At 42.7% G+C, this 25665-nt stretch overlaps 1 protein-coding gene across 25 annotated transcripts in view; it reads right to left on the minus strand.

Annotated features, from left to right (window-relative positions):
- Positions 1 to 25665, minus strand: part of elna (elastin a) — a 121266-nt gene that overhangs the window by 41292 nt on the left and 54309 nt on the right. For 20 of the 25 annotated variants that reach the window (XM_083774042.1, XM_083774023.1, XM_083774022.1 and 17 more), the window contains exons 6-21: positions 19135 to 19461; positions 17570 to 17680; positions 16483 to 16527; positions 13123 to 13203; positions 11822 to 11905; positions 10791 to 10838; positions 10619 to 10681; positions 9511 to 9552; positions 8344 to 8421; positions 6603 to 6644; positions 4139 to 4240; positions 3698 to 3766; positions 3460 to 3594; positions 2538 to 2570; positions 1850 to 2017; positions 1401 to 1526 (exon numbers count right to left, since the gene is read on the minus strand). In XM_083774042.1, coding sequence (XP_083630168.1) covers positions 1401 to 1526; positions 1850 to 2017; positions 2538 to 2570; positions 3460 to 3594; positions 3698 to 3766; positions 4139 to 4240; positions 6603 to 6644; positions 8344 to 8421; positions 9511 to 9552; positions 10619 to 10681; positions 10791 to 10838; positions 11822 to 11905; positions 13123 to 13203; positions 16483 to 16527; positions 17570 to 17680; positions 19135 to 19461 — 1554 coding nt within the window. The remainder of the gene's footprint in view (positions 1 to 1400; positions 1527 to 1849; positions 2018 to 2537; positions 2571 to 3459; positions 3595 to 3697; positions 3767 to 4138; positions 4241 to 6602; positions 6645 to 8343; positions 8422 to 9510; positions 9553 to 10618; positions 10682 to 10790; positions 10839 to 11821; positions 11906 to 13122; positions 13204 to 16482; positions 16528 to 17569; positions 17681 to 19134; positions 19462 to 25665) is intronic. The other 5 variants (XM_083774026.1, XM_083774024.1, XM_083774043.1 and 2 more) reach the window with 5 other exon arrangements.

Raw genomic sequence — 25665 nt, forward strand, 5'->3', positions numbered from 1 at the left:
TGTATGTGTATGACTAGCTCTAAATGATGACGTAAGAAATACGTGTATGACTAGCTCTAAATGATGACGTAAGAAATATGGTCATTTCGTCATCATTGGTCCAGCAATACGGGCACAGATTTGATGTTTTTCTGGGGGGGTCCTGAAATGGCGGAACGGCTGTCACGGTTTTTGGACCAAAGTGACCACAGAATACCGCTAATCAACTTACAACTACACACTTTATACAGTATACTATATATATACTATATATATTTCTTACGTCATCATTTAGAGCTAGTCATACGTATACTATATACATAATCAATAAAAAAATAATTTACCAAATTGTGCCTGATCTGCTGGGACTAGAGTACGTGGTGTGTATGTAAGAAATATGGTCATTTCGTCATCATTGGTCCAGCAATATGGGTACAGATTTGATGTATGACTAGCTCTAAATGATGACGTAAGAAATACGTGTATGACTAGGCTTTAAACAATTCAATACAAATCCAACTACAGATTACGGAAATATTTTAGATCATGTATATTTTAACAAATGTGAAAGTATTATTATAGAAATTGAAGTTAGAGACACATATTACTCTGACCATGATTTAGTATTAATATCACTATAGTCTAACATGAAATAGATTTAAAATTAAAATTACATTTTTAATTCAGTTTATATACTTTTTTTATAGGCGTTTACATACATAAATTAGATAGGTAGTAAATAGTTACACCTAATAATTACACATTTCAAATGTTCCTTCACAGAGATATTGAGATTCCACCGTTTACAGAAAAAGTATACTGTATAACATATTTTAATTCAGTTTATATACCTTTTTTTTTCAACACATATAAATGATTTATTTGTCTCTGAAAAACAAAAAAGGGATCCAGAATATATCTACAACAATAAAACAGTATTTCTTATATAGATAGAAACTAGAATCATACTTAATACTAAATGTTTACATGTATAGTAGGTAGCAAATAATTACATCTAAACATTAATCATTTCAAACGTTCGTTCACAGAGATACTGAGATTTGACAGTTTACAGCGGGCGAAAACATTACATGCGCGCTCTGCTTGCGCACTAGTTGGCCATTTATGGCCTACTAGTGTGCAACAAGCAAGTATGCACTCGACAGAGTGCAGTTCTAGTTTAGTTTTGTGCCAAAACTGGGTTTTGGTGAGATCAGTGGGGCTCCTTCTGGTGTTATGCCTGCGTGTGTCTCTTACGCTATTGAAGTAGTCTGACGGGTACATGGGTATTCTTAAAGCGTATCTTGAATACAATGGTCCATTGCAAGTTGCTTTACTCTGTCCTCTACCCCCTGAGCCATCCCACCCTAGCATAATGAGTTGACTGACTGAATGAGTTAAGTTGTGATCATGTCTACTACCATATTTGGCGGCTTTAGCAGCAGCATTGTATCCTCCTGTTCCCACTCCGCCTAATCCCACTCCTCCTGCACCACCCAGGCTTCCTGCAACGCCCAGACCGCCTGTGCCACCCACACCTCCTACTCCTATAATCGAGGGAGGATAATAGTTTTGATTGATTGAAAATTGAATTAACAGTTTGTAGAATGGGTAGCTTACAGTTAATGTACCCGCGACCTTATTCTTTCGGTCATCACCCACTCTTCATGACCAAATACTGTAGGTGAGAGTAGGAACGAAGATTGCTTGGTAGACAGAGAGCTTTGCCTTCTGGCTCAGCTCTCTTTTCGTCATTCGTTCGTTGACATTAAGGAAGTATTTTGACAGGTACATTGGGTAGTAAATATATTTGGGTTCAGAATTGAACTAAGCTCATGAAGGTGCCATCAGTGTGAATCATAAATCATACCATATTTAGCCGCTTTGGCCGCTGGATTATATCCTCCGGCCGCTGGATTATATCCTCCAGCTCCAGGAACTCCTCCTGCCCCTGCTCCTGGAAAGTATCCAGGTATTCCAGCACCTCCAGCCACTACTCCTGCTCCTGGATATGCAGCTCCTCCAGCCCCTGGCACTCCTGTAGAATTACCAGGTTTGTCAACAAAGGTCCAGAGGATTAACAAAATGTGGGCAGATGTGAGTACGTGTCCGTTACATCAATATCCTTCTTTTTTCTTTTCCCCCTTTTCTCAATTCCCACTTGTTGCCACTTGTACTACTTAAGTTGTCACTGATGAAATACCAGCGGCTGACCAATCAGCTGATTCTAAAGTGTCACGATACACTGAACTGTCACTGTGAGCAACCTTGCTGCAAAAATAACTTGACGTATCACGGAACTCAGCCTCCACACACGATTGCAGCAAATGCAATAATTCACATCTGACGAGGCACTGGCGTTTTTCCGGAAAACAGTGATCGTGGACGGTTCACAGAATGACATAACATACCCAACAGCTACTCATTGAGGGTAAGTAATAAAATGTGTTTCACCACTGCATTCATTGTTGACAACATTCAGTTGAAGAACCCCAGCCAACGATGAATGCTTGCATGATCATCTATATATTACATGCTTAAAAACGTCACTGACTCACCATATTTAGCTGCCTTTGCAGCTGCTCCGTAACCTCAGTAGAATAAAAAATAAAAACAGGCAATAAGTGTATAGCACTGCATTTTCCTGCAGTCACCTTTGTTCAAACAAAAACTATCTGTCGGGTGAAAACCTCATATGTCCAAAACGGTTACTTTTCAGGATTCAAACATATCAAAAGTAGCAGATCTACAAGCCCAAAGTCGCAACTTTCATGCTTTTGTGGGCTGTACTATGATCAAGTAGGGCATTCATTTACAAAAAGTTTAAATGTGGAGATAAGAGGTCTAAAATAATTTGTATATTGCCATGTGCTATTTGGTTTGTACCTCCTGGCACTTACCTGGATAAGTTCCTGGGCGCACACCGCCAGGCACTGCCCCATATCCACCTCCAACTCCACCGGGTACACCCCCGACTCCACCCACACCCCCAACTCCACCCACACCCCCGAGACCAGCACCTATAGGAATGAAAGAGCACAGCCTTAAATACACAGACAGCACTGATGTGCTACGATTCAATGATATTTGAAATTCTTGAAATACTTTACCATATTTGGCAGCTTTAGCCTGACCCAGAGCCTGAGCCTGAGCAGGTGAGAGACCCCCTGGCCCCACCCCTACAGAAAGTGAAACATTAGCATAATTATTATTAATTAACAATATGACATCTCTCTCGGGTGAAACCCTCATATGTCCAAAACTGTTATACTTTTCGGCATTCAAACATAGCAAAAGTAGCAGTTCTACAAGCTCAAAGTCGCAACTTTCATGCTTTTGTGTGACGCTGCGGCTATACTATGATCTCTAGCCTCTAGGGCATTACTTTATGAGAAAAAAACACAAAAAGTTTAAATATGGAGATAAGAGGTCTCAGCAGCAAAATAATTGGCATATTGCCATGTGCTATTTGGTTTGTACCTCCTGGCACTTGCCCTGGATAAGTTCCTGGGCGCACACCGCCAGGCACAGCCCCATATCCACCTCCAACTCCACCGGGTACACCCCCAACTCCACCCACACCCCCAACTCCACCCACACCCCCGAGACCAGCACCTATAGGAATGAAAGAGCACAGCCTTAAATACACAGACAGCACTGATATGCTACGATTCAATGATATTTGAAATTCTTGAAATACTATATGTTATGCATTTACCATATTTGGCAGCTTTAGCCTGAGACAGAGCCTGAGCCTGAGCAGGTGAGAGACCGCCTGGCCCCACCCCTACAGAAAGTGAAACATTAGCATAATAATTATTAATTAATAATATGACGTCTCTGTCGGGTGTAAACCGCATGATTCAATACTACGTCCGTCTCTAGACATGGTATCGCGCCGCCTGCCTCCTATCGGCACTGCCCATCTTAACACAATCAGCGCCGGGATTTCTTTCAAGCAGCTCGGGGTGCCGTGCAGATATGACAGTTTTTACCCCTTCCGTTCCATACAAAAACCGGGATGTGTTATGAGTCTTGATGACAAAATCAACAGTAGGTATATTCATAGGAAAGCACACTGCAGATGTTTGATCAAAATTAAACTTGAAACATTATTTTAATTGTATTAGTTTACTAATACAATAAATAAAATACCCACCAGTTCCAATGGGATACCCAGGCTTCCCAGGCTTAGACCCAGCACCACCTACCCCCCCGGGGAGCCCAGCGGCAGCACCACCACCACCGAAGCCCCCGTAACCTGAAATATACATCATCAAAATTAAAAGAGCACTTATATCAATCTCACATTGAGAAAAAATGAAACTAAGAAACAAAACAATTAACCACGGTAAAACTACCATCAAGAAGGGGATACCATGAGGGAGAAGTGCTAGGGCCCGGGGGTGCATGGAGTCTTCAGATTACGGTGGAACATTGTGAGTGAGTCTGCAGTTCTCACTGCAATAGGGAGTTTATTACACACAATCCACAGTTTATTCCACAGCCAGGAGGGAGAACAGTCCGGGATGTGTGGAATGTTGTCCAGGGTGTTTTATGAAAGGCTTGGACGGCATTCCTGCATTAATTGAACTTAAACTAGAAAAGGTGCCCCTCGGGGCACAGGTCTCCACCAGGCCAGGTCAGGTTGTGGCCCAGGCCCGGTTTGGCCTGGGCCAAACCGGGCCACCGGGCCTCCTAGTGGCCTGGCTGTGGCCTGGCTGTCCATCAGGTCAGGCCAGCAAAAAAGAAATCTCTCCTAAGCTCAGGCCAGGCCAGCCACAGTCAATTTCAATTCAATTCAGGCAGTGTTGCTGCAGCACAACTACGTTGTGTGTCTTGTGTTAATGGAGGGAAGAAGTTAATAATATAAATAACATCAGATGGTACATTTCTCATGTGAAATTACTGTAAAGGCCCCCAAAATGTCCCCCAAGGGCCCCCAAAAATTTGGCGCGCGCGCGCGGTGTGGCCAGGGCGTATAACTCCCGGCCTGATTTGGAGTTCCACTCCGGGCCTGTTGTGGCCTCATGGTGGCGCTATGATAGGCCAATGTGAAAAGGGTGGGATATATTCCTCAGCCTAGTAGGAAAGTCTGTGAAAGATTTCACGTAAATTGCACACTGCGTTCATGATTTGAGGCTTTTTGTTCCAAAAGGGCCAATCTTGCAAATTAGGATGGAATATGAAATATCGGATAGATCCATCTTGAACACATGACTATAGAGATAGAGTGTAACGATTTGCGGGATTTTTGGACATAATCTGGAGGAGTAATATAAAAAAAAATGTTTTTCAAAAGTTGGCCTCCTGGTGGCGCTATAACAGGCCGTTCTGGAAATTTGGGGGCAGAGGTTCATCGTTGGCATCCAGGGAGTGTGTGTGCAAAATTTGGCATTGACTGGGTTAACGGTGCCGGAGATTAGCTGTTCACAGACGGACGGACACACAGACGGACACACGGCGTGGTGGAGACGAGTGGGAAGGGTTTGTAGGCCAGCATCAGTGTTTTGGACTGGGTACGGGCAGCAATAAAGAGAGCGGAAAATGGGGGATACTTTTTGGATGGTTGTAAACCCGGCGTGATGTTGTGGCATTCTGGATCATTGCAGCATTCTTTTTTGTCATATAATTGTACTTCACTAATCCTCATAAGATGGCACCATTTCTGTCTACTCGCTCGGTGGGCTGTGGACAGTTTAGAAATCTGCCTACCAATGACATAACTGGTGGGCGCTCCAAGCTAATGGAAATTACAGCCTTTCTCTTCCTGGAACGTTAGCACAGTAAGCACACTGAAATAGAAGTCACTGTTCTTATGACAATAAAACACGTCTACTTCTGAGGCCTACTGGCCTACTGACAAGAAATCTGTCGCCGACTAGTCCAGCGGTTAGCAAAATTACCTCAGGAGTCAAGACACACACAGACAGACAGGCAGGCAGACACCGTGACCGACCCTCGTATAGCTCTCCAGCAGAGCCATGCTGCCAAAGTCAAAAAATTCAGGAAGGCAGGGTTTTCTCGGTTGAAAATCTAACCAGCAGCAAGGCCCAATCGGGTTCGGAATAATCCAGTATGAACCAATTGCCAAATAGTCCCACTTTGGCCATGAACCATCTCAGAAAGCAGCTAGAGGACTTTCAGACGGAATAATGGAGTGAAACAAAATTTAAATTCAGTGTCAGGCTGAACCCAAATGACCGTAAAGGTCCATTTGATTTCATTTTACGCTTTCAAGAGTTAACGATCTAATAAGGGTCAATTTGGTTTCCAACTCTCCATCATTTAGCTGGGGACCAGCTGCCTTCAAGGACCACTGGTTGAAAACTACTGCTCTACACCAACAAATCTCTTCAGAAAAAATAGCTGAGGTAAGGTCTGTTATTATTGTCTAATGTTCCCCCTAGAATATGGATGCTGCATGGTTCAAGTGGTTAAGGCATAGCACTCTTTGAATTGCAAACATTTAAGTCTGTCTTCTGTAGTTCTGTCCATTATCTCTCTCTCTCTCTCTCTCTCTCTCTCTCTCTCTCTCTCTCTCTCTCTAGTCTAGTGTGTGATATTTATTTATTTAGTTTATTATTCTGGTGGTCAGTAAAGGTAGAAAAAGGTTTCTATACCGAAGGGAAGTTTGCCACCGCCAGGCTTTTGTCCATAGGCTCCTGTAGGGGAAGTGATGAAACAGAATAATTAACAGGCTCATTCATCCATACGGTAGATTCATGTTATTTATTAAACAAGTCATATCATAATATACAGTATGACTATTAGGCAACAATTATCTGGCAAACTGTCCATATTTCAGTTAAAATAATTGCTTTGATGGACATCAATTTAAGTTGATTACCCGATTACTCAAAAGCAAATTTCTGATCCAGAATTCTTTCAGACATGATGAAACCACATAATTGTACGCAATTACATTCAGCAGTAAATGTTAACACATTAAAGCGTTTAGTGAGTTCAAATAAGGGCCATGATTAGAGTCAAGTACAGTAGGTCTTTGCTAGAGCAGGATTCGTTTTTAACATTTGAGGGTGCTTGAATTTGCTGTGCATCAAATTACTGTAGATTAAATGTCAAGTCTTTCATCTACAGTCAAGCCTATAGACTGAGAAGTTCTTTGGTAGTTTGCAAAGATAGAAATAATAATTTATGTTTATTATACGTATGTTTGGATGTTCTACACATCTAACAGTCATGATCTGGGAATATTGGAAGTATTATGTAACGTACTAATTCGCCAATTCAGAGCTAAAGTATAAGAAGGCAGGGAATAATCCTGGTCTACACTGCCTGGTCAGCTGGGGCGCCTGATGTAGGGGAAAGGAACTGGTTGGAATAATGTGTTCCTTCCACGCGCTACGTCCTACCAGGGAAACTCCCCCCTGTCAGGTGATAAGAAGCGGCCTGCTCACTTCTCCTACTGTACATTGAACGAAGCATGAGCTCAGTTCAGGGCTCTCCCCAGGTTGGCAGAGGGAGAGTAGCGCCCAGGATTACAGTTTAGGCAATTGGCAGACGGTGAAAGAATGGGTTACAAAATCGTGGGATAAAAAAAAATTAAGAAGAAGAAGGCAGGCCTAGCGCTGCTAGGAGGTCTTACTCAACGCATATACGTGTTCCTGGTGGGCAGAGAGACCATCAGGTGACTTTGATGACCAGACAACCTCTAGTCTCTACCGGTCTACCCACTCAGCTATGGACGCCAAAAAGAGCACTAAAGCGTAATTTTCTTACCATCATACGATGGTGTCGCTCACTAGAAAGAAGAGATCTTCAAGTGAACAACGTGTTGCATTGCGACATTGTTAGCTTGAGGATCTGTTCTTTTAAGGCTGTAGTATCCAATGGCACCATTCCCTGCAAGAACCATGCATTTCTATGGTACTTTATTGATCAATAAATGGAAGATTCTGTTTTCGCTGGCCATCCAAGAGCCAGGACAGTAGGACAGTACAACTAATGGTATATGTGGCACCCTGAAGGGAGAAGGCGTCATGGGAAGCTTATTACATAAAAGTACAAATCAAAGGTTTAGTAGCAAACTACTGCATGTCTAAATATTCTACAAAGCAGCCAAGAGACATTGTTCTGATTTTGAGGCCATCCTACCATACATAACCTTAGGAAGACTCAGATACCCAATGAATCGCCCATTGATGAAGCCATAAGGATATAGTAAGACACTGTGTGCACTGGAGGGAAACAAAGCTGTCACGTTCAACATCAGTGAACAGGTGAAACTAAACACTGGTCAATAGGAAACAAACCATAGACATACAGTACAGTGCGTAGAGTAGATGCAACATTCACTATGGACTGTGGTTGACTTGAGATGGTTCTTATACTGTACGGTACCTTGTAGTTTAGGTGATAACAGTGGATATCCATGAAACACTCCTGGTTGCATCGAACCACCATATCCTCCACGCCCTCCTGCATTACAAATGCATCATAGAATCATTGCATTTCAGTCCTGCAGTGTCTTAAACTCTACCGGTACGTCATTGACCGGGGTCCCCCAGGGCTCTATACTGGGTCTGGGTCCCCCATGGCTCTATACTGGATCTGGGTCCCCCATGGCTCTATACTGGGTCTGGGTCCCCCAGGGCTCTATACTGGGTCTGGGTCCCCCAGGGCTCTATACTGACCGGGGTCCCCAGGGCTCTATACTGACCGGGGTCCCCCAGGGCTCTATACTGACCGGGGTCCCCCAGGGCTCTATACTGGGTCTGGGTCCCCCAGGGCTCTATACTGACCGGGGTCCCCAGGGCTCTATACTGACCGGGGTCCCCAGGGCTCTATACTGACCGGGGTCCCCCAGGGCTCTATACTGGGTCTGGGTCCCCCAGGGCTCTATACTGACCGGGGTCCCCAGGGCTCTATACTGACCGGGGTCCCCCAGGGCTCTATGCTGGGTCTGGGTCCCCCAGGGCTCTATACTGACCGGGGTCCCCCAGGGCTCTATGCTGGGTCTGGGTCCCCCAGGGCTCTATACTGGGTCTGGGTCCCCCAGGGCTCTATACTGACCGGGGTCCCCCAGGGCTCTATGCTGGGTCTGGGTCCCCCAGGGCTCTATACTGGGTCTGGGTCCCCCAGGGCTCTATACTGGGTCTGGGTCCCCCAGGGCTCTATACTGACCGGGGTCCCCCAGGGCTCTATGCTGGGTCTGGGTCCCCCAGGGCTCTATACTGGGTCTGGGTCCCCCAGGGCTCTATACTGGGTCTGGGTCCCCCAGGGCTCTATACTGGGTCTGGGTCCCCCAGGACTCTATACTGGGTCTGGGTCCCCCAGGGCTCTATACTGCGCAGAATAAGGACGTTATTGTTCAGGTGGTTAAGTGCCCGCAAATATAAGAATGCAATAATACTAATGACGAACGAAGTGTGCCATGGTTGACAGTCCGTAAATTACCAGTATATACAGTATATATACCGGTAATTTACGGAAATGAATGTGGAGAAAAGAGGTTTCAGCCCTAAAAAAACGTTATGTGTTATACAACAGTAATCATCCTGCACTTACCTGCACCTGGTCCTCCCTGTCCTCCCTGCCCCCCGCCTGGTACTGTGGAACACACGCATGCACGCGCACGCGCGCGCGCACACACACACACACACACACACACACACACACACACACACACACACACACACACACACACACACACACACACACACACACACACACACACACACACACACACACACACACACACACACACACACACACACACACACACACACACACACACACACACACACACACACGCAGTTGTCTAAGGAAGACCAATACCAGGGAGATATGCCTACTATAACATAGAAAGAGTGGTTTACAGTACAGGAAGGCCTTTCTGAACATTAATGTTTTCAGGAGTTTAGGAGCTTGGACAGCAAACGTCCTTAGTTACAAGGTGATCTGGTCCCTAGCTGAGAACCGAAGGGCACGGGGAGGGTTATAGGAGACAGGGCCGCAAAAGATGGGGTGCAAGACCCTTTTCTAAATCGTTCTTTATAAGGCCATCATGCATCATGAACTGACTTATTATTTGTGTTCTCTAATGACTCCTAAAACTATTAGTGTATCACATGGACAATATAGGTAGGTACGTTATTCCTCTAACCTCAAAGTCTTTGGTGAAAGTGCTTATATAATGTTTTTTACATCCTCATCTTGATATGAGTCATGTCAAACCAACTAGGCTAACTGAGTATCTTCTTAAAGATATATATTTTTAGCTTTTTGCCTTCATTGATAGATATACAGTAAGTTGACAGGACACAGGGAGAGAGATTGAGGGGAAGACACGCAGTAAAGGTCATCGGGATCGTGACTCAAACCCAGGCTGGATTACCAGCCTAGGTGCCCTGGACCACTAAGCCGGCCCGGGCCAGGCATGGAGGATCTTAAAGGACTACAAAAACCCAGAATGACCACACATCCTGTTGCTGAACGTACATAAATCACTTTGTACACTTTGCATGCTGCTGTTTTGGTCAGAAGTACTCCCTTGTAAAAAGAAGTACTCATGGTACTCATGGTAAAATAAAGGTGATGGGGAAAGAAATAGAACAAAACATAGACCCCCAAAACACCAAGACAAAATTCACCTAAATCACATTATGGAACTTACGGGATTTAGGATTGAGGCCGTTACCAACAGCAACCCCAGGAAGAACACCGCGGCCACCAAATCCTGGAGTGAAAAACATGAAACGCACACAGCTGTTGTTCAACCAACAGTACCCAGACAGACTGACAAGCAGCCATTACTTAAAATAATGGAGTGAGGATGGAAGACACACCTTGTCCTGGAACGACACCACCTTGGTAGAGTCCAGGAATGCCTACACCTGTAACAACCAGATAGAGGACACAGTTGAGTTGACATTTGTCTTGCGTACAAAACTATTCCACAATCTCCGAATGAAATACGAGTAAGGAAGCTGGCATTTCCGTTCACGGAAATTTACATTGATTTTTTTTATATCCATTTCTGCTAAGCAGCAAGCTATATATGCATCAAATTATATTAGGATACATTTGTGCGACTGTAAAGGCGAAACGGAAGTGGGGAGGAGGCTTCATTTCCGCTTTATAGCTTACTCATGATCAGAGCTTCCGTGCTCCTAGGGGATATTAATACAATCTGGGCATACATTTCTTACCAAGAAATCTATTCACCAATGTGTTTCTAAAGGTGTCTATACTAACATATCCCTGCAGCCACCACATTTTGATAGCTGCTGAACGTTGGGGTACCATTAACAACCAATAATAAGGCAAAATGTTCTACATTTTATTATACTTTAAGTAGCATGTGATGTGTCAAAGTTGGGGGTTTTCATGATTCTGAACCCATTCCAAGCATTAGTTTTTCACGAAAAAAACAGCTTGGGCTAAATTCGGCAATATCCACATTTGTGATGACGGCTATGGCCGTTTTTAGCCGAAGGTTTTTCGCGCAAAACTAATACTTGGAAAATGGTGGGAGGCAACAGTCTGGCCACACGAGATTATGTTGACAGTGGTGTGACAGTGTTTCCTTCAGAGTCCATACTGATTATTACTTAGTTTCTACACCAATCTGGCACTCCTTTTGCAGTGTAATTATTACTTAGTTACTACACTAACCTAGCACTAACGGCATGGAATGGTAAAAAGATTAAATATTTTAACATTGATGCTATCACCGTTGCCGGTTCTGGCTGCTGGCCTGCCATGCCGTCTTGTTTCGTTTACCGTCCTGCTCCCTTCCACTAAAATGACTTCCGGTTTGCCGTCTGCCTGATCCCATGTGAATGCAGCATTATTATTACTTAGTTACAACACAAACCTGGCACTCCTTTCGCAGCTTTCTTAGCAGCAATGGCCGCGGCGAGGGCTCCGCCCGCAATGCCAGTCTGAGGGATGACAGGAACTGGAAACAAGGAAGACATTTATTTAACTCACCAAGGTTGAGACCCAATGTGTTTTTAAAAGCAATATGTCAGCTTTAGGTCTCCTCATCCTGACTGATAGAGGTACTGCAATATAGAAATACGCTGTTTAAGTAAAAGTCCGGAATTCAAAACTACTTTACTTGAGTAAGTACAAAATGATTGGTATCAAAATGTAGTTAAAAGTACCAAAAGTAGAAATATACTCATACTAGAATTTTGCCGCGCACTATGGGAAGAAGGAAATTGCGGGAGTTGATGGGTTATTAGTTATTATTATGTGTCCTTATTAGTGTAGTGTAGTGTAGTCAACACGTTATGGCTCATACACACTGCCCGGTATTTGCTCCGATTATGCTGTCGGGGAGCATTTTTGGCGCTGGCCGACAAAACCCCTGATCTGACGTTACTGGTAGATCGTGATCTACCTTTTGGGCACCTACATCGACCGGGTTAACGGTGCCGGAGATTAGCTGCTCACGGACACACGGACGGACGGACGGAGTGCAAAACATACTCTCCCCCCATGCCTTCGGCCTGGTGGAGACAATAAGCGAAATGGTGAGGCGACTATAGGTAAGGTTTCTCTGCGGAGTGCGGAGAGGGAGATCCATAGGGGAGATCACATTACAGCAGCCAAAGAGGGAGGGGGGGGCTGAGAGCTAGTGACGGCTGCGCAGATGTTGGCTTGGTTGAGTTTTCATTGGCTAGTTGCCACATCTTATGGGCACATCTTTTATGGGCACATCTTTTCATTGGCTAGTGCGCACATCTTTTATGGGCACATCTTTTCATTGGCTAGTGCGCACATCTTTTATGGGCACATCTTTTCATTGGCTAGTGCGCACATCTTTTGCGCCACGTGACAACTTTACAACTATTAAATTAGATTATGTAATGTCCCATTACATGTTTTCAAATGTACAGTATACAGTACGCTATAGCTTGTAGATCAGCTATTTTCAAATGGCTAAAATGTATATAGTGGTTAATTTATTCATGTATGTATGTTTTGTAATAATAATTATCTGTTAGTTACTTTACAGTTTTCAATTAAATGTAGTGGAGTAAAAGTACAATATTTTGATTTGAGATTTAGTAGAGTAGAAGCAAAAGTATAGACAATACTGTGTGTGTGTGTGTGTGTGTGTGTGTGTGTGTGTGTGTGTGTGTGTGTGTGCGTGCGTGCGTGCGTCACCTCCAGCGGGTAGTGCAGCTCCGGTCCCTGCCCCCCCAGGTCCGCCCCCTGCTCCCAGCACCGTACCGCCGGTGCCGACACCTGCATGAAGCATTAAGATTTGACCCAAAATAAATTGCAATGGTTTTTTAAGGTCATCCAAATAACATAATAAAAATTGATTATCATATACATTTTGGATCATGGTAAATTCAGGAGTTGAACATTGGGGTACCATTGAAAACCTACATGTAAGGCAAACATTTCAAATTTAAATTATGCTTTAAGTAGCAGCATGTGACATGTCAAATTAGGGGTTATTCATTAGTTTTGCATGAAAAACACTCCTTGGGCTAAAAACTTGAATGTGATGAGGTCACAGCACATTTGACATAATGACATGAGCAGAGCCACACTGCCAAACTATAAATGCAATATCATTGCAATAAATGGTAAATGGTAAATTATGAGCTGAAGTGGCTCAATGAACGATATTTAATGTGAATCATATTGTTCTGAAACCTTCCACCGCCCTGTGTGAAGCACCTTGAATAACTATAAATTTTTTAACCCTTGATCCGCCACGATTCATTCAAGAATCATTATTATATTGCCAGGATTCCCCCCCAAAATGCAGCGACCGGATGTTATGTTGACATAATAGTTTGTGTGTTGACTCGAAAGGATGTTGATCTCTCACTGGACGATGAGAACGGATGCCCATGACCATTTCAGCGTCTGCAATCTGCCCTGCATGGAAAAACCTTGTTTTGACCAGAAATGCCATCTGGGACAAGGCATTGGAGATGTGTATTATGCATTAGCATTACGGTATAGCATTACACTCAGCGGTCCAGGCACCTTGGCCAGTAGTCCAAGTCTGGCAGTGTGCCGCGGGTTCGACTCTCGATCCTGACGGTCTTTGCTGCATGTCAACCCCCAATCTCTCTCCCCATTTTCCTGTCAGCCTATAGTCTGTCCCTCTATAAAAAAATATAAAATAAAGGCGAAAGCCACGAAAAAAACGTAAAAAAACCAAAGATCAATTCCTGTAATTCTACGTTCATGGCGGGGGGATTAATCCAAATCACGGTGATTTACGGGAACGGCACTTTTTAAAATGTATGTTTATTATTATTGTTGCTACAATGTCAGCGGAACTGGACAAATCTATAAGAATTGTACTTTTATAATGTACTAACTCGTACAGTATACGTTCATAAGATGTAAGAACGGAAAACATGAATCTTGATTTGTGTTCAAAATGCATCGTTTGACAATGGCCTTTTCAGATCTCTCCCACTAGTCACTATACAGATGACATATGATCAGTCTTGACCATTAGGTCATGATCATAATAACAATCATCATAATCTCCATCAAAATCATAACGCGTGATTTGGAACTAAATACATTTGATTGATTGATTGATTGATTGATTGATTGATGGAGTTGACCTTAATTGTCTTTCTCATCTGTCATTTGTGTATACTGTAGTACACGCTCACATTCCCCATGCCTAGATTGCCATTCCATAATCTCTCCTGAAATAATTCATTAGTCGATAATAACACACAGCATCTACCAAGTGCCTGCAGTTTCCGCACACCACTAGAGGGCTCCATGCCACTGTGAGTCCAACAGAAAGGTTGGCTCACTATGCAGGGCCAGATCACTCAGACTGACCAGCGCTATGAGGCCAGGGAGGCCCGTCATCATCCCTCCTGATCAAAAGCAACATGGCCCCCACTATTAATCACACGAGGAGCTAGAGCCAGTAGACATGGCATTAACCTTAACCTCATCAAATGCTTCACTTCTTTGGCTATACCACGGCGCAGGAAATAGGCTGTCAGTCTCACTCTCGCTAGGAGAGCTTGGCAGCAGCATAAAACACATTCATTAATTTGTTTAACCTTCACTTTCTATCGTAAGTCCCATTCTTTTTTGCTGAAACAGACACTGCGCTGCACTGCCTTTAAATATGTGGTCTGTGAGAGCTGGTGTGTGCGTGTGCGCATGTGTGCATGTGAGCGTGTGTGTGTGTGTGTGTGTGTGTGTGTGTGTGTGTGTGTGTGTGTGTGTGTGTGTGTGTGTGTGTGTGTGTGTGTGTGTGTGTGTGTGTGCACGCACTTGTGCGCGCACGCGTGTGTGTGTGTGTGTGTGCGTGGGGGGGGTGTTGGCAATAGAATGGAGAGTGTTATGTCTTTATCTGTGTGGGGTTTTTTCGTTCGCCAATGGAATGGGTTGTTGTTTTGAACATCTTGAAAAGAGTAAAAAATAGAGGCTCGAGATTGCACAAGAATGGACTCATTTTGGCGAGTGAATTCTCACGATTTGCCAGGCAATACTTAAGTGCAACGTCAGTCTCTTTTCCACCCTGCGTCCTTTGCTGCCACAATGGACTTTGGATGGATTAATCAACCAGCCTATAAATCTATAAACCTATAAACACATACTCTAGTAATATACGCTTTGATGGCCTTTGATGGATATGTTTTACTCAGGCTCCCCGAGGCTTGCAGGTACACGATGAAAATATGAATCTATTTGCCAAGTAACTGCTGTTCTTCATACCGGCATTGATGTGAGACATTCATTCTTGGCCTCCTCATAAACTTCAACCATACAGATGTACATTATAAACGGCTTAGAATGCTTAGCGTCAGATTCAGCAACCTGTTCCATCCTGTCAACAGACCGACAGTGGGCTTCAGTGAACAGAACAAACATCAGCCCCCATGAATGATTTGTTCAGCACACAGCTACATACACACTCATTTGTATCTACATAATTGGGCAAAAACAAAAATGTGGGGCAATATTTGAGAATAGGGATAGGTTAAAAAAAGATCCAGCAAAAAAGTCTTGATAGAAGAGTCATGTGATTGACATTAAATCACTGGCACAAACAGTTATGCCATTCTAATAAAGAATTTCTTGATAACCACCGGTTAAACAAGGAACATGAATTGAATGGCTTAAATTCAATAATTTAAGCGCATATTGTTTCCATTTTGCTCTTCTGTTGAAGGCAGTTAACATGATTGACAAGGGGAAAACAACAATTCCCATCGGCGGTGGCAATGCTCATGAGTAGCCTATATGAGTAATGTTGAATTTATTTGTCAAATTCATTTACACATTTAAGTCGAAATACTTTCTTGTGTTTGTATCCTTGACGTTTCCTCGATGAACATGATGCAACTTGTTTTTCCTGTATGACGTCGAATAAAATCAAAACAAATAAAATCATGGGTTCTTTGTAGCCCAAGATTTAGACTCTCGTAGACATATTTATCGATCAGAATCGATAAATACGTCTACGAGAGTCTAAATCTTGGGCTAAGTTCTTTACAGAACCCCTCCTTGATCACTCACCAAGACCTGGCTGAAGTCCACCTCCTGGCACACCATAACCGTAGCCTGAGGGAGGCAAGAAATACTATGTATGTGCAGCAGGACACATTGATAATAATAATAGTAATTCCTTATTCTTCCATGCCAATATTATGACATGTCGGGTCTTATTTAAATTTATTTATTAGCGTCAACAGCACCTCAAGCCGAAACTAAATTATTATCATTTTGAATTAGAAAACAAATATATTCGGTCATAACACAAAATAAACAAGTAAAAATTGCCTCCAGAAAAGTTGAATTTAATCGGTTTTGAAATGCTAACAATGAATGGCCTGGTAATGTTTACTATTGTCTCCGTCGGGTGGAAAACCCATGTCCAAAACTGTTACATTTCAGGATTCAAATTCAAAAGCATAAAAAGTAGCAGATCTACAAGCTCTGTATCTGCTACTTTTGCTGAGTGTCGATGTAGTATTATGAAGTACAGTATATGGCATTGATTTATGGCGTTAATTTATGAAAAAACACAAAACGTTAGAATATGGAGATAGGAGGTTTCTGCCACAGCAGTGATGTAATCTGTTTTGAAATCCTAACAATGAATGAATGGTCCTGGACTCAGCCCCAGAAAGACATTAAAGTTTACTTCAGATGCTAAAACACTGAGGTCTGCAGCTGCTTTACTGTAGGCCTACTACAGTTTGTAGAGAACGTGTCATTTGTGTTTTTGATTAGTTTTGATTTCATGTTGTAATCTGTGCTTATTGCTTCCCATGACCAGCACTACAGGATCTTCTCAATAGGACTCTCCTGGTTGTGCTATCATGTACTGTAACGCAAAACATTGGGTCAGGATCCATTTGTCGGTTGGGGTCCCATTTTTATCAGTCACAAGTAAGGTTTTCCGGGTTCCTACATAAAGTACAATTTTAAAAGATCTTCCACATATAAATACATTTATAACCTACGATAAACATACAAATTTAATTTTAAAAAAATCTAAGAAATTCCAACAGTGTGCCACGTTCACTACTGTGAACTCGTACAGTAGATCGGCAGACAATTTTTACTAGTTTGGGTAGGGAGACTGGGACCAGTGACCTACCTGATTTAGCAGGCTTCTGTCCAGCTCCAACTCCACCACCAGCTCCAGCTCCAGCTCCAGGGAAGAAGCCACCAGCACCTCCACCATATCCTCGGTATGGATTGTAAGCACCTTCAATCCAGAGCGATTTACAGTGAGCAAGGTAAACACGACGAGATAATGCATCAAATGCATATGAGATAGTAATCTAGGATCATAGGTAAATAATAATAATAATAATAATAATAATAATAATATTAATATTAATAATAATAATAATAATAATAATAATAATAATAATAATAATAATAATAATAATAATAATAATAATAATAATAATCTATACATGAAGCTATATAAACTATAGGAGGTCTGGTCTCTGGAACTATATATAAGTGCATGTATATCCCAACATCCCCAATTCCCATATACATACAGTACACAACATCCCTACTTTTACCTACTACTGTTCTCAAAACAATATTTTCTGAAGCTGGATGCAGATCATTCCACTGCAAAGCTCCATTTGCCTGCATGGATTAATCTTCCGCTCAAATGTATTAGCTCTCTTGGCCGTTTGGGGCCATCCTCTTAAAGTCTGACCAATTCTACATAACATGCTATCTAAGTGGGCAAGTGCAACGGCAAGTGCTACAGGCTTTTTGCATGAGACACTTGGCATCTTTCTTTGCAATTTTGGATAAGGATTACATTTTTGCCATTAATAAATATGTATTAAAAACACATGCTATACTGTACATACAGTAGCAACAACAACCCAAAAATGGGTTCCCGTCTTGAAAGGTAAAAACCCCTAAAGGGGTTCCTGCATGTCAACCAAAAGGTAGTGATGGGAATTACATGCATTCCTTTTATAAATGAATTCCTTTTATGAATGCCAAATCAAAATATATCAACATATATATATATTCTATTTTATAGAATACGATAATATGTTAATGCCGGTATAAACAAGGAGGAGCCTTAAATTTGAATTTGAAGTAGGTATATTTAATGTAAGACGATCACTTTTCTGCTATGCTAAAGGCTGCCAGCCAGAGACTGCAGTAGGTGGAGATATTAGCTGATAGATCGTTGAGAAGTAACCAGCCTCATACAGCAAGCTGCCACAAAATAAGAGAAACATAACACATTAAAACCAGGAAAGCATTTGTGTCTATTTCGATTTTAGCTATACAGAGTTGTTTAAGAAAACTCTGATGAAACTAAACAGTGCTCAAGAACAGTGCTTCTCAAAAATAGCAGATATACAGTACAAGCTCACAGTGTGTCACTTCATACGGGTACATCTGCTATTTTGGTATGGAAAAATCTTGAACATGTTCAAAAACTTTACTTTTTTTGGGGGGTGGGGCACTTCTAAATCGGCCTAAGGTCTTAATGGACGGGTAAAAAATATATTAAACATAGAAAAAAAGATAGATCGTTAATGTTTTATGAATTCTGTCGTAGTTGGAAAGAGTGATTGGTCTCTAGGAGGGTTGGATGACATCACACATCACACAACTAGACAGACGTGCATCACACAACTAGACAGACGTGCATTGTATGTCGGTGGCACCAACCTCCTGCTCCGGCTCCGGCTCCGTATCCAGGCTTAATTTTTCCTGCTCCTTGACCCCCGGCCCCAAGTCCACCGGCCCCAAGTCCACCGGCCCCAAGTCCACCGGCCCCAAGTCCACCGGCCCCATAACCACCGGCCCCATAACCACCAGCCCCAAGACCACCGGCACCAAGACCACCGGCCCCATAACCTCCTGCTCCTGCTCCGGCTCCGTATCCAGGCTTAATTTTTCCTGCTCCTTGACCACCGGCCCCAAGTCCACCGGCCCCAAGACCACCGGCCCCAAGAACACCGGCCCCATAACCTCCTGCTCCCAAATTCCCATAACCTGGATGGAGAATGAAAGAAGGAGACATAATAAATGAGATATAGAATCTTTATTACATACACTTTATGTACATTATTACTATGGATACACTTCATTGCTGCTGCACTTACATGTTTGATATCTTCTAAATGTGTTTCACTTGCACAAGCTCAGTGGCCTTGTGGTTTGGACGGAGGGCATGTCCCTGCGATATACTAGTGTATATGTACATATGTACATTAAGCTACCTCACGCTACAGAGATATGCTCCTTTATGGTTCGGTAATGCTTACTTACATGCGCTAATGCACTTTGTACAGCATAGCCTATTTGACACTCTTTTTTTTTAAACTGAAAAACGTTGGGAGCGAGCTTGTATGAAAATAATAATAATAAATCACCCACACACTATAAACTTGTGATGTGAACAATAAAAAAATGCATTATCCTAATTCTTCTGACTACACATGTCCTAGAATGAGCGAATAGGGGAAGGGATCAATGTCACATGATTCTTTGTTTGACCGCGCAAAAACTCGGATGTGTGTCTCAAAGAATATGATTATTGGCATAATCGCAGAATGTTTAGAATATTTAGTGGTCCCGATTTCATTTTTCACTGCATCGGCGGTTGTTGCAATCACTTGCACTACAATACTTCACCATATTTTGACAAAAAAAAAAAAGAATATGAAATGTAACCATGCTGTGTACGTTCCCTAATGCAATTCCAATGCTGTGTGCCTGTGTCGTTTTCAGCCCATGAAGCAATGGCAGATTCGGATACGCCCCGAAATACCCATATGTGTGCCTCAAAGAATACACTCAGTGATAGCTAAAATGGTGTAAGCAGTTAATCACTTTTTCATGAGATCAAACTATCTCCCCCCTCTGTTTCTCTTAGGCCCAGGACTGTGTTGTGCAGTTTAGTAAAGACAGCGGACGGACGGACGGACAGACGGACAAGCAGACTAGCAGAGAAATGAAAACATGACCTCCTTAGCAGAGGTAATTAACTGTACACCTGAGTGTACAATGAGGCAAGAAGCAAGTCCTCTGTTCTGTTCCTACTACTGTGTGGAGCAGTTGTGAGTGATTGATTGCTGGTACGGAGAAGGTGCACCGCCTGCCCAACCACAAGTCTTCATGGTTAAAACAGCAACAACACTGTGACTGGACTATACTGCGCTGCCTGCCAGCCATGATGCACCACCTCAAGAACTCCAGTCACCCTGTTACTGTCTGGCAAACACCACTGTCTGGCAGACTGCAGCATCTGGTGCTCAACCAACAGGCTCAGCGACAGGCCACAAGCACACAACACTGTCTCCTGTATGTTTACTTTAATACCATGACTGCGACCATGCAGTCCATTTGTCTGCACTTCAATAATTAGTTACGTAAATAAACATCATGTCAATGTCATGTACTGTATATAGTACAGATTTATATTATTCTATTACTTTAGCCTATATTTCTTGCACTTCTTATTCTTATTTCCTTTACACACTTTTACAGAGAAGTCCAAGAACAAACATGTCATGGTGCCTGTCACCTTGCCACAGGCTCTTTCCATGGTTTTGTAGGACAGATTATGTTAGTAGCATCTGTGCTGTCTTTGTCTTATTAACTTCAGATACTAGGTACTAAGTATATAATTTAAGCCAAAACACAAAAAACTAAAATCCAGACAGACCCAACATGCCCACCCCAATTCAATTCTGCCGTTACAGCAGAGCAATGCATGCATGTCATAGGAAAGGAAATATAAATATTATTTCATTTCCACATTTCCACAATTCAACGTCACCTCCACTCTACTGTATATATGACACCACAGATATGGTAAAACACCATTATATTTAAGATAATACAACTTTTGCTAGTTTCATTTATGCTATAAGAATTGATCTGAAGCTAACAACACGTCGCAGTACGACACATCCTTAGTTTGTAGATTAGTTCTTGTCAACAAACTAAAATTAGCATTAAAAAGCACAGAGCAGCAGATCCCAGCCATTGGATTCTGTTGTGTGGTGGCTGTTCCATGTTGTGAACACTAGAGAGAGCAGTTCCCTCTCTGTGATTCTCAAAGACCACATGCTGGTCTGATCTGCAATGGATGCAGTAGCATCAGAGATTGGCACTTCATCAACATCTCCACAAGGAGAAGAAGGAAACCCCCGTCCTTCCCATCCATCCCACATGGTAACGATACATATTGTCGCTGTTCAGGCAGAAACCTCCTATCTCCATATTCTAACAGTTTTTTGTGTAAATTAACACCCTACTTGATTGATCATACTAACAGTGTCACACTAAAGCATCAAAAGTAGCAGATCCGCAAGCTCAAAACGTGCCACACGAACCCACGCTTTTTGAGCTTGTAGATCTGCTACTTTTGAATTTGAATCCTGAAAGGTAACAGTTTTGGACATAATATGAGGTTTCCACTCGACAGAGTAGGCTATATCTATTATATAATATCCCAGCTTGGGTTTCTATACTTTACTGACAAGAAGTCCAGAAGATGGACAAACAGACGACGGACAGACAGATGCATGGAGGTTTGAAAAAAAAAAGAAGAAACGACACAAAAAAACACAAAAAACCCCAGACCCAATAAAAAAAGAGTGAAGCGGGAAAGACTGTGCAAGTCAAGAAGTGAACCGCTTCTTCAGCATCCCTAGAACCTCCATCCCATGTAATAACTCTCTTATACGTGTAGTTTATAACCTGTGCGATATTTATTTCTACATGTCAAAATGTCCGGTGTAACAGTAGATGATCCATGTGTCATCACAGCACACATACATCCTGTTCACAGCTGCTCGTAGCGGCTCACACTTTGGTCTGACCCTCTGCATTCTTTACATTCCTATTTGAACATACAGTATGGACAAAACCCATACCTTGACATGAACACAGAGAATACACACATTTATCAGTAGACCTATAGCTATATGGAATGGAAAAGTAATTAAACCCCTCTTTTTCATTTTTATCTTAAAAGTGCTAAATACAAGACACAAGTAGCCTACTTAGTATTGATATACTCGATACATTGTCACACTATTATCAAAAGGATAACGCAAGAAAGCCATTTCCATTGTGCTCCTTTCATAAAGAGCAGATTATGTCGTGTTGCATATGTGTGTATTTGACTTAAGTGTCCTTGTGCATGTCAGTCCAACCACCAATAGGTGCACACCACTGTGGCCTCTTGATGCCACAAATGCACTCCCTCAGGCCCTGTTGATTTCACTGTTTTCCTCGAATATGTTTTTTTAAACTTGTGTCTTTTCTGACATGAACAGAAAATAATTACAAAAACTTTTAATGATATATAGACTATGTATTGAAACATTTATAAATGTATTAAAATGAATTATATCCTTGAAATCATTATTCGTTCAACACAACAAACAACGAGAGCTCCAAACAGACTCAATGAAACTCAATGAAAGGACATTGAGGGATATTCCTACAGTAAACACAGGAAGCAGAGCTGCAGGTAGCAGAGACTAAAATGTTGAGGTTATCTCTGGGAGTAACAAGGATGGATAGAATCAGGAACAAGTACATCATGTTAGGTGTTTTGGAGATAAAGCCAGAGAGGCCAGACTGAGATAGTTTGGACGTACAGAGGAGGGATAGTGAGTATATCGGTAGAAGGATGCTGAGGTTGGAAGTTGGAACTGCCAGGAAGACGAAAGACAGTCCGCCCTGAAACTGGGAGGTCGGGGGTTCGATCCCCGGGCCGGGTCATACCAAAGACTGTAAAAATGGGACCCAATGCCTCCCTGCTTGGCACTAATGATTCCCGAGCGCTCGCACGCTGTGGCTCACCGCTCCAAGAGATGGGTCAAATGCGGAGAACAAATTTCACTGCGGTAACGTGTGTGACTAATCCTACGACTTTGACTTTGAAGAGGAGATTTATGGATGTAGTGAAAGAGAACATGAAGTTAGTTGCTGTGAAAGAGGAGGCAGAGGACAGGGTGAGATGGAGGCAGATGATTCGCTGTGGAGGCCCCTGAGGGGAACAGATGAAAGGAAAAAGTAGGAACTTAATTTAACTCAATGTGAGCCTTGATTGAGCTGTCCTGAAACATATACAACTGTATAGTCAAAGGCTTATATTACCATCACTGTGAAGCTGTAATTATTAAGCATATTGCGCTATAAGAGCTTGCATATCTGCTATTTTTTAATATAGCCACCCTATATTAACGACTTTTGCTGCATGGGGTTCCCAGCAAAAGTCACCCCAAGGACCCCTGTTTTCCGGTTTTATTTGGTTAAAATAGCTTTTTATGACAAAAATGTCTGGTCTTTCACATGGGTGAACGGACTCCTACCTTAATTCACTATTGTCAGAGGCTACCTACTACTCCTAGTGATGCGTGGGCCGGCGTGGAAAGTGAGCACACACAGAATTATAGGATCTACAAGCTCACAGTCACAATGCGTCGCAGGGGACGCGCTGTGAGCTTGTAGAGTTGCTATTTTGGGTGTGTGGTACCGCCGCCGCGCAACGAAGTCGAAGTATACACAATCAAAACTAAAATGTGAACATGACATTCATTAATTTCGAGTGGAGAGCTACACTGCTGCAGTGCACACATAATCCAAACGAGTGAACCGTTCCAATAGGCCTATGTCATGTCATGTATGTTCATTCGAGGGACCGTCATATCTCTCTCTCTCTCTCTCTCTCTCTCTCTCTCTCAGTCTCAGTCAGTCACTTAAGCATCGCAGGTGTGCATTAATGAATTGTACAACACTAAGAAAATCGCTGAAAAAACATATTTTTTAATGACAGATGTAGTCACTACGACCACAAATTTCCCAAGAAACTAGCTAGCCTATAGCCACCGAGTTTGCTGCGCTCTGGGAGAACAGAGCAGCTGAATTCTTTGTTTTGATTAGGTGTGGAGTGGTGCGCGTTTGAACCACGGCTAGAAGGCTGTTTCAACCAATCAGATTGTTTCCTTGAAACAACCTGTTGTATAATTCTAGGCAATAAAGCGATTATGCATGCGAATGATGCAATACTTAATATTAATAGCGGCAAAGCAAGCAACTGCTCATTTTACTTTGATAACCAGTAATTTGGACTGCAGGGCAGGCGGGTTGGGTCATTTCCTAGTGTTTAAAATGAGATATCCCTCAAAATCTGGGTAGAAATGTAAAAGAAAAATAAAGGTGCCTCCTCCCCTCTCTCTCTCTCGAAAGCACCTGAACTTGCTGTTTGTTTTTCTGTTTTTGCGGGCCGCGTGGCGGGCGGGTTGTTGATTAATATATTGAGTTGCAGGGGCAGGTTGGTGCGGGCTAGTGGTGGGACGGGACGGCGGGTTATGCAAAAACGTGCAACAATAGTATACCTACAGTATGTTTCAGTATATTCCCTTAAACCAAAGCCTAACTCGAATCCAAACCCCACAACCATAATCCTAATCCAAACCCTATCCTCCATACTAAACTGAGAGGACATCCAGAGGATACATGCCTTCAGTATATGACGAGGCCCTGCACTATCTTCTCAAGCTCTGCAAAATGTGCAGGCACCTGTTCCTCGGAGAAGCTGTGTGACCTAAAGGAGCCTAAATTCAAAGCAAGAAAACATGTTGGAGTAATCAGTGTTCCTCATGCAAGTCAAAATCCAACATACAGGACATCATCAGCCAAAGCTAGTCCAGTCTCCACTCTCCAGTCCAGCACCATGCAGGCAACTTGCTTTTCATCAACACTGGCAACGCTTACTGTGAAATGAAAACCAAAAAAAATAAAAAAAATAACCTGGTGGTAAAAATGTCTGAGCACGGGAAACCAGATGAATGAGGCTAGGCATGAAGAAAGAGTGGCTGGAGATGAGAGACGAGTGAGAGAGCCTGGACAGGGTCCAGCTGTCCACAGTGTGAGACGCTGATGCTAAGGAGGAATGCACCGGGAGAATGAGACGAGGGGAGGGGAAGGGGGAGACGAATTAAAGTGCAGAGTTTCATGACCTAGTCGAAACAAATGTGGGCAAAGGACCTTGGCAAAACCTGCCGGCAGTTGCCATGTCTGCTTAGTGCTTATTATAAGTGAGTTTGGCCTGTAAAGTAGCTTGAAAATATTGTAGTTTTTGGGATAGTTTCTAAAGTGCAGTTGCTTTATTTAGGCTTGTTTCCTAAATGTTGTTTAAACTAGTGGTTCTAAAACGTTTTTATGTCAGCGATC

This window comes from Protomyctophum parallelum, assembly GCF_964188405.1.
Source record: "Protomyctophum parallelum genome assembly, chromosome: 9".
In the NCBI taxonomy this organism is placed as follows: domain Eukaryota; kingdom Metazoa; phylum Chordata; class Actinopteri; order Myctophiformes; family Myctophidae; genus Protomyctophum; species Protomyctophum parallelum.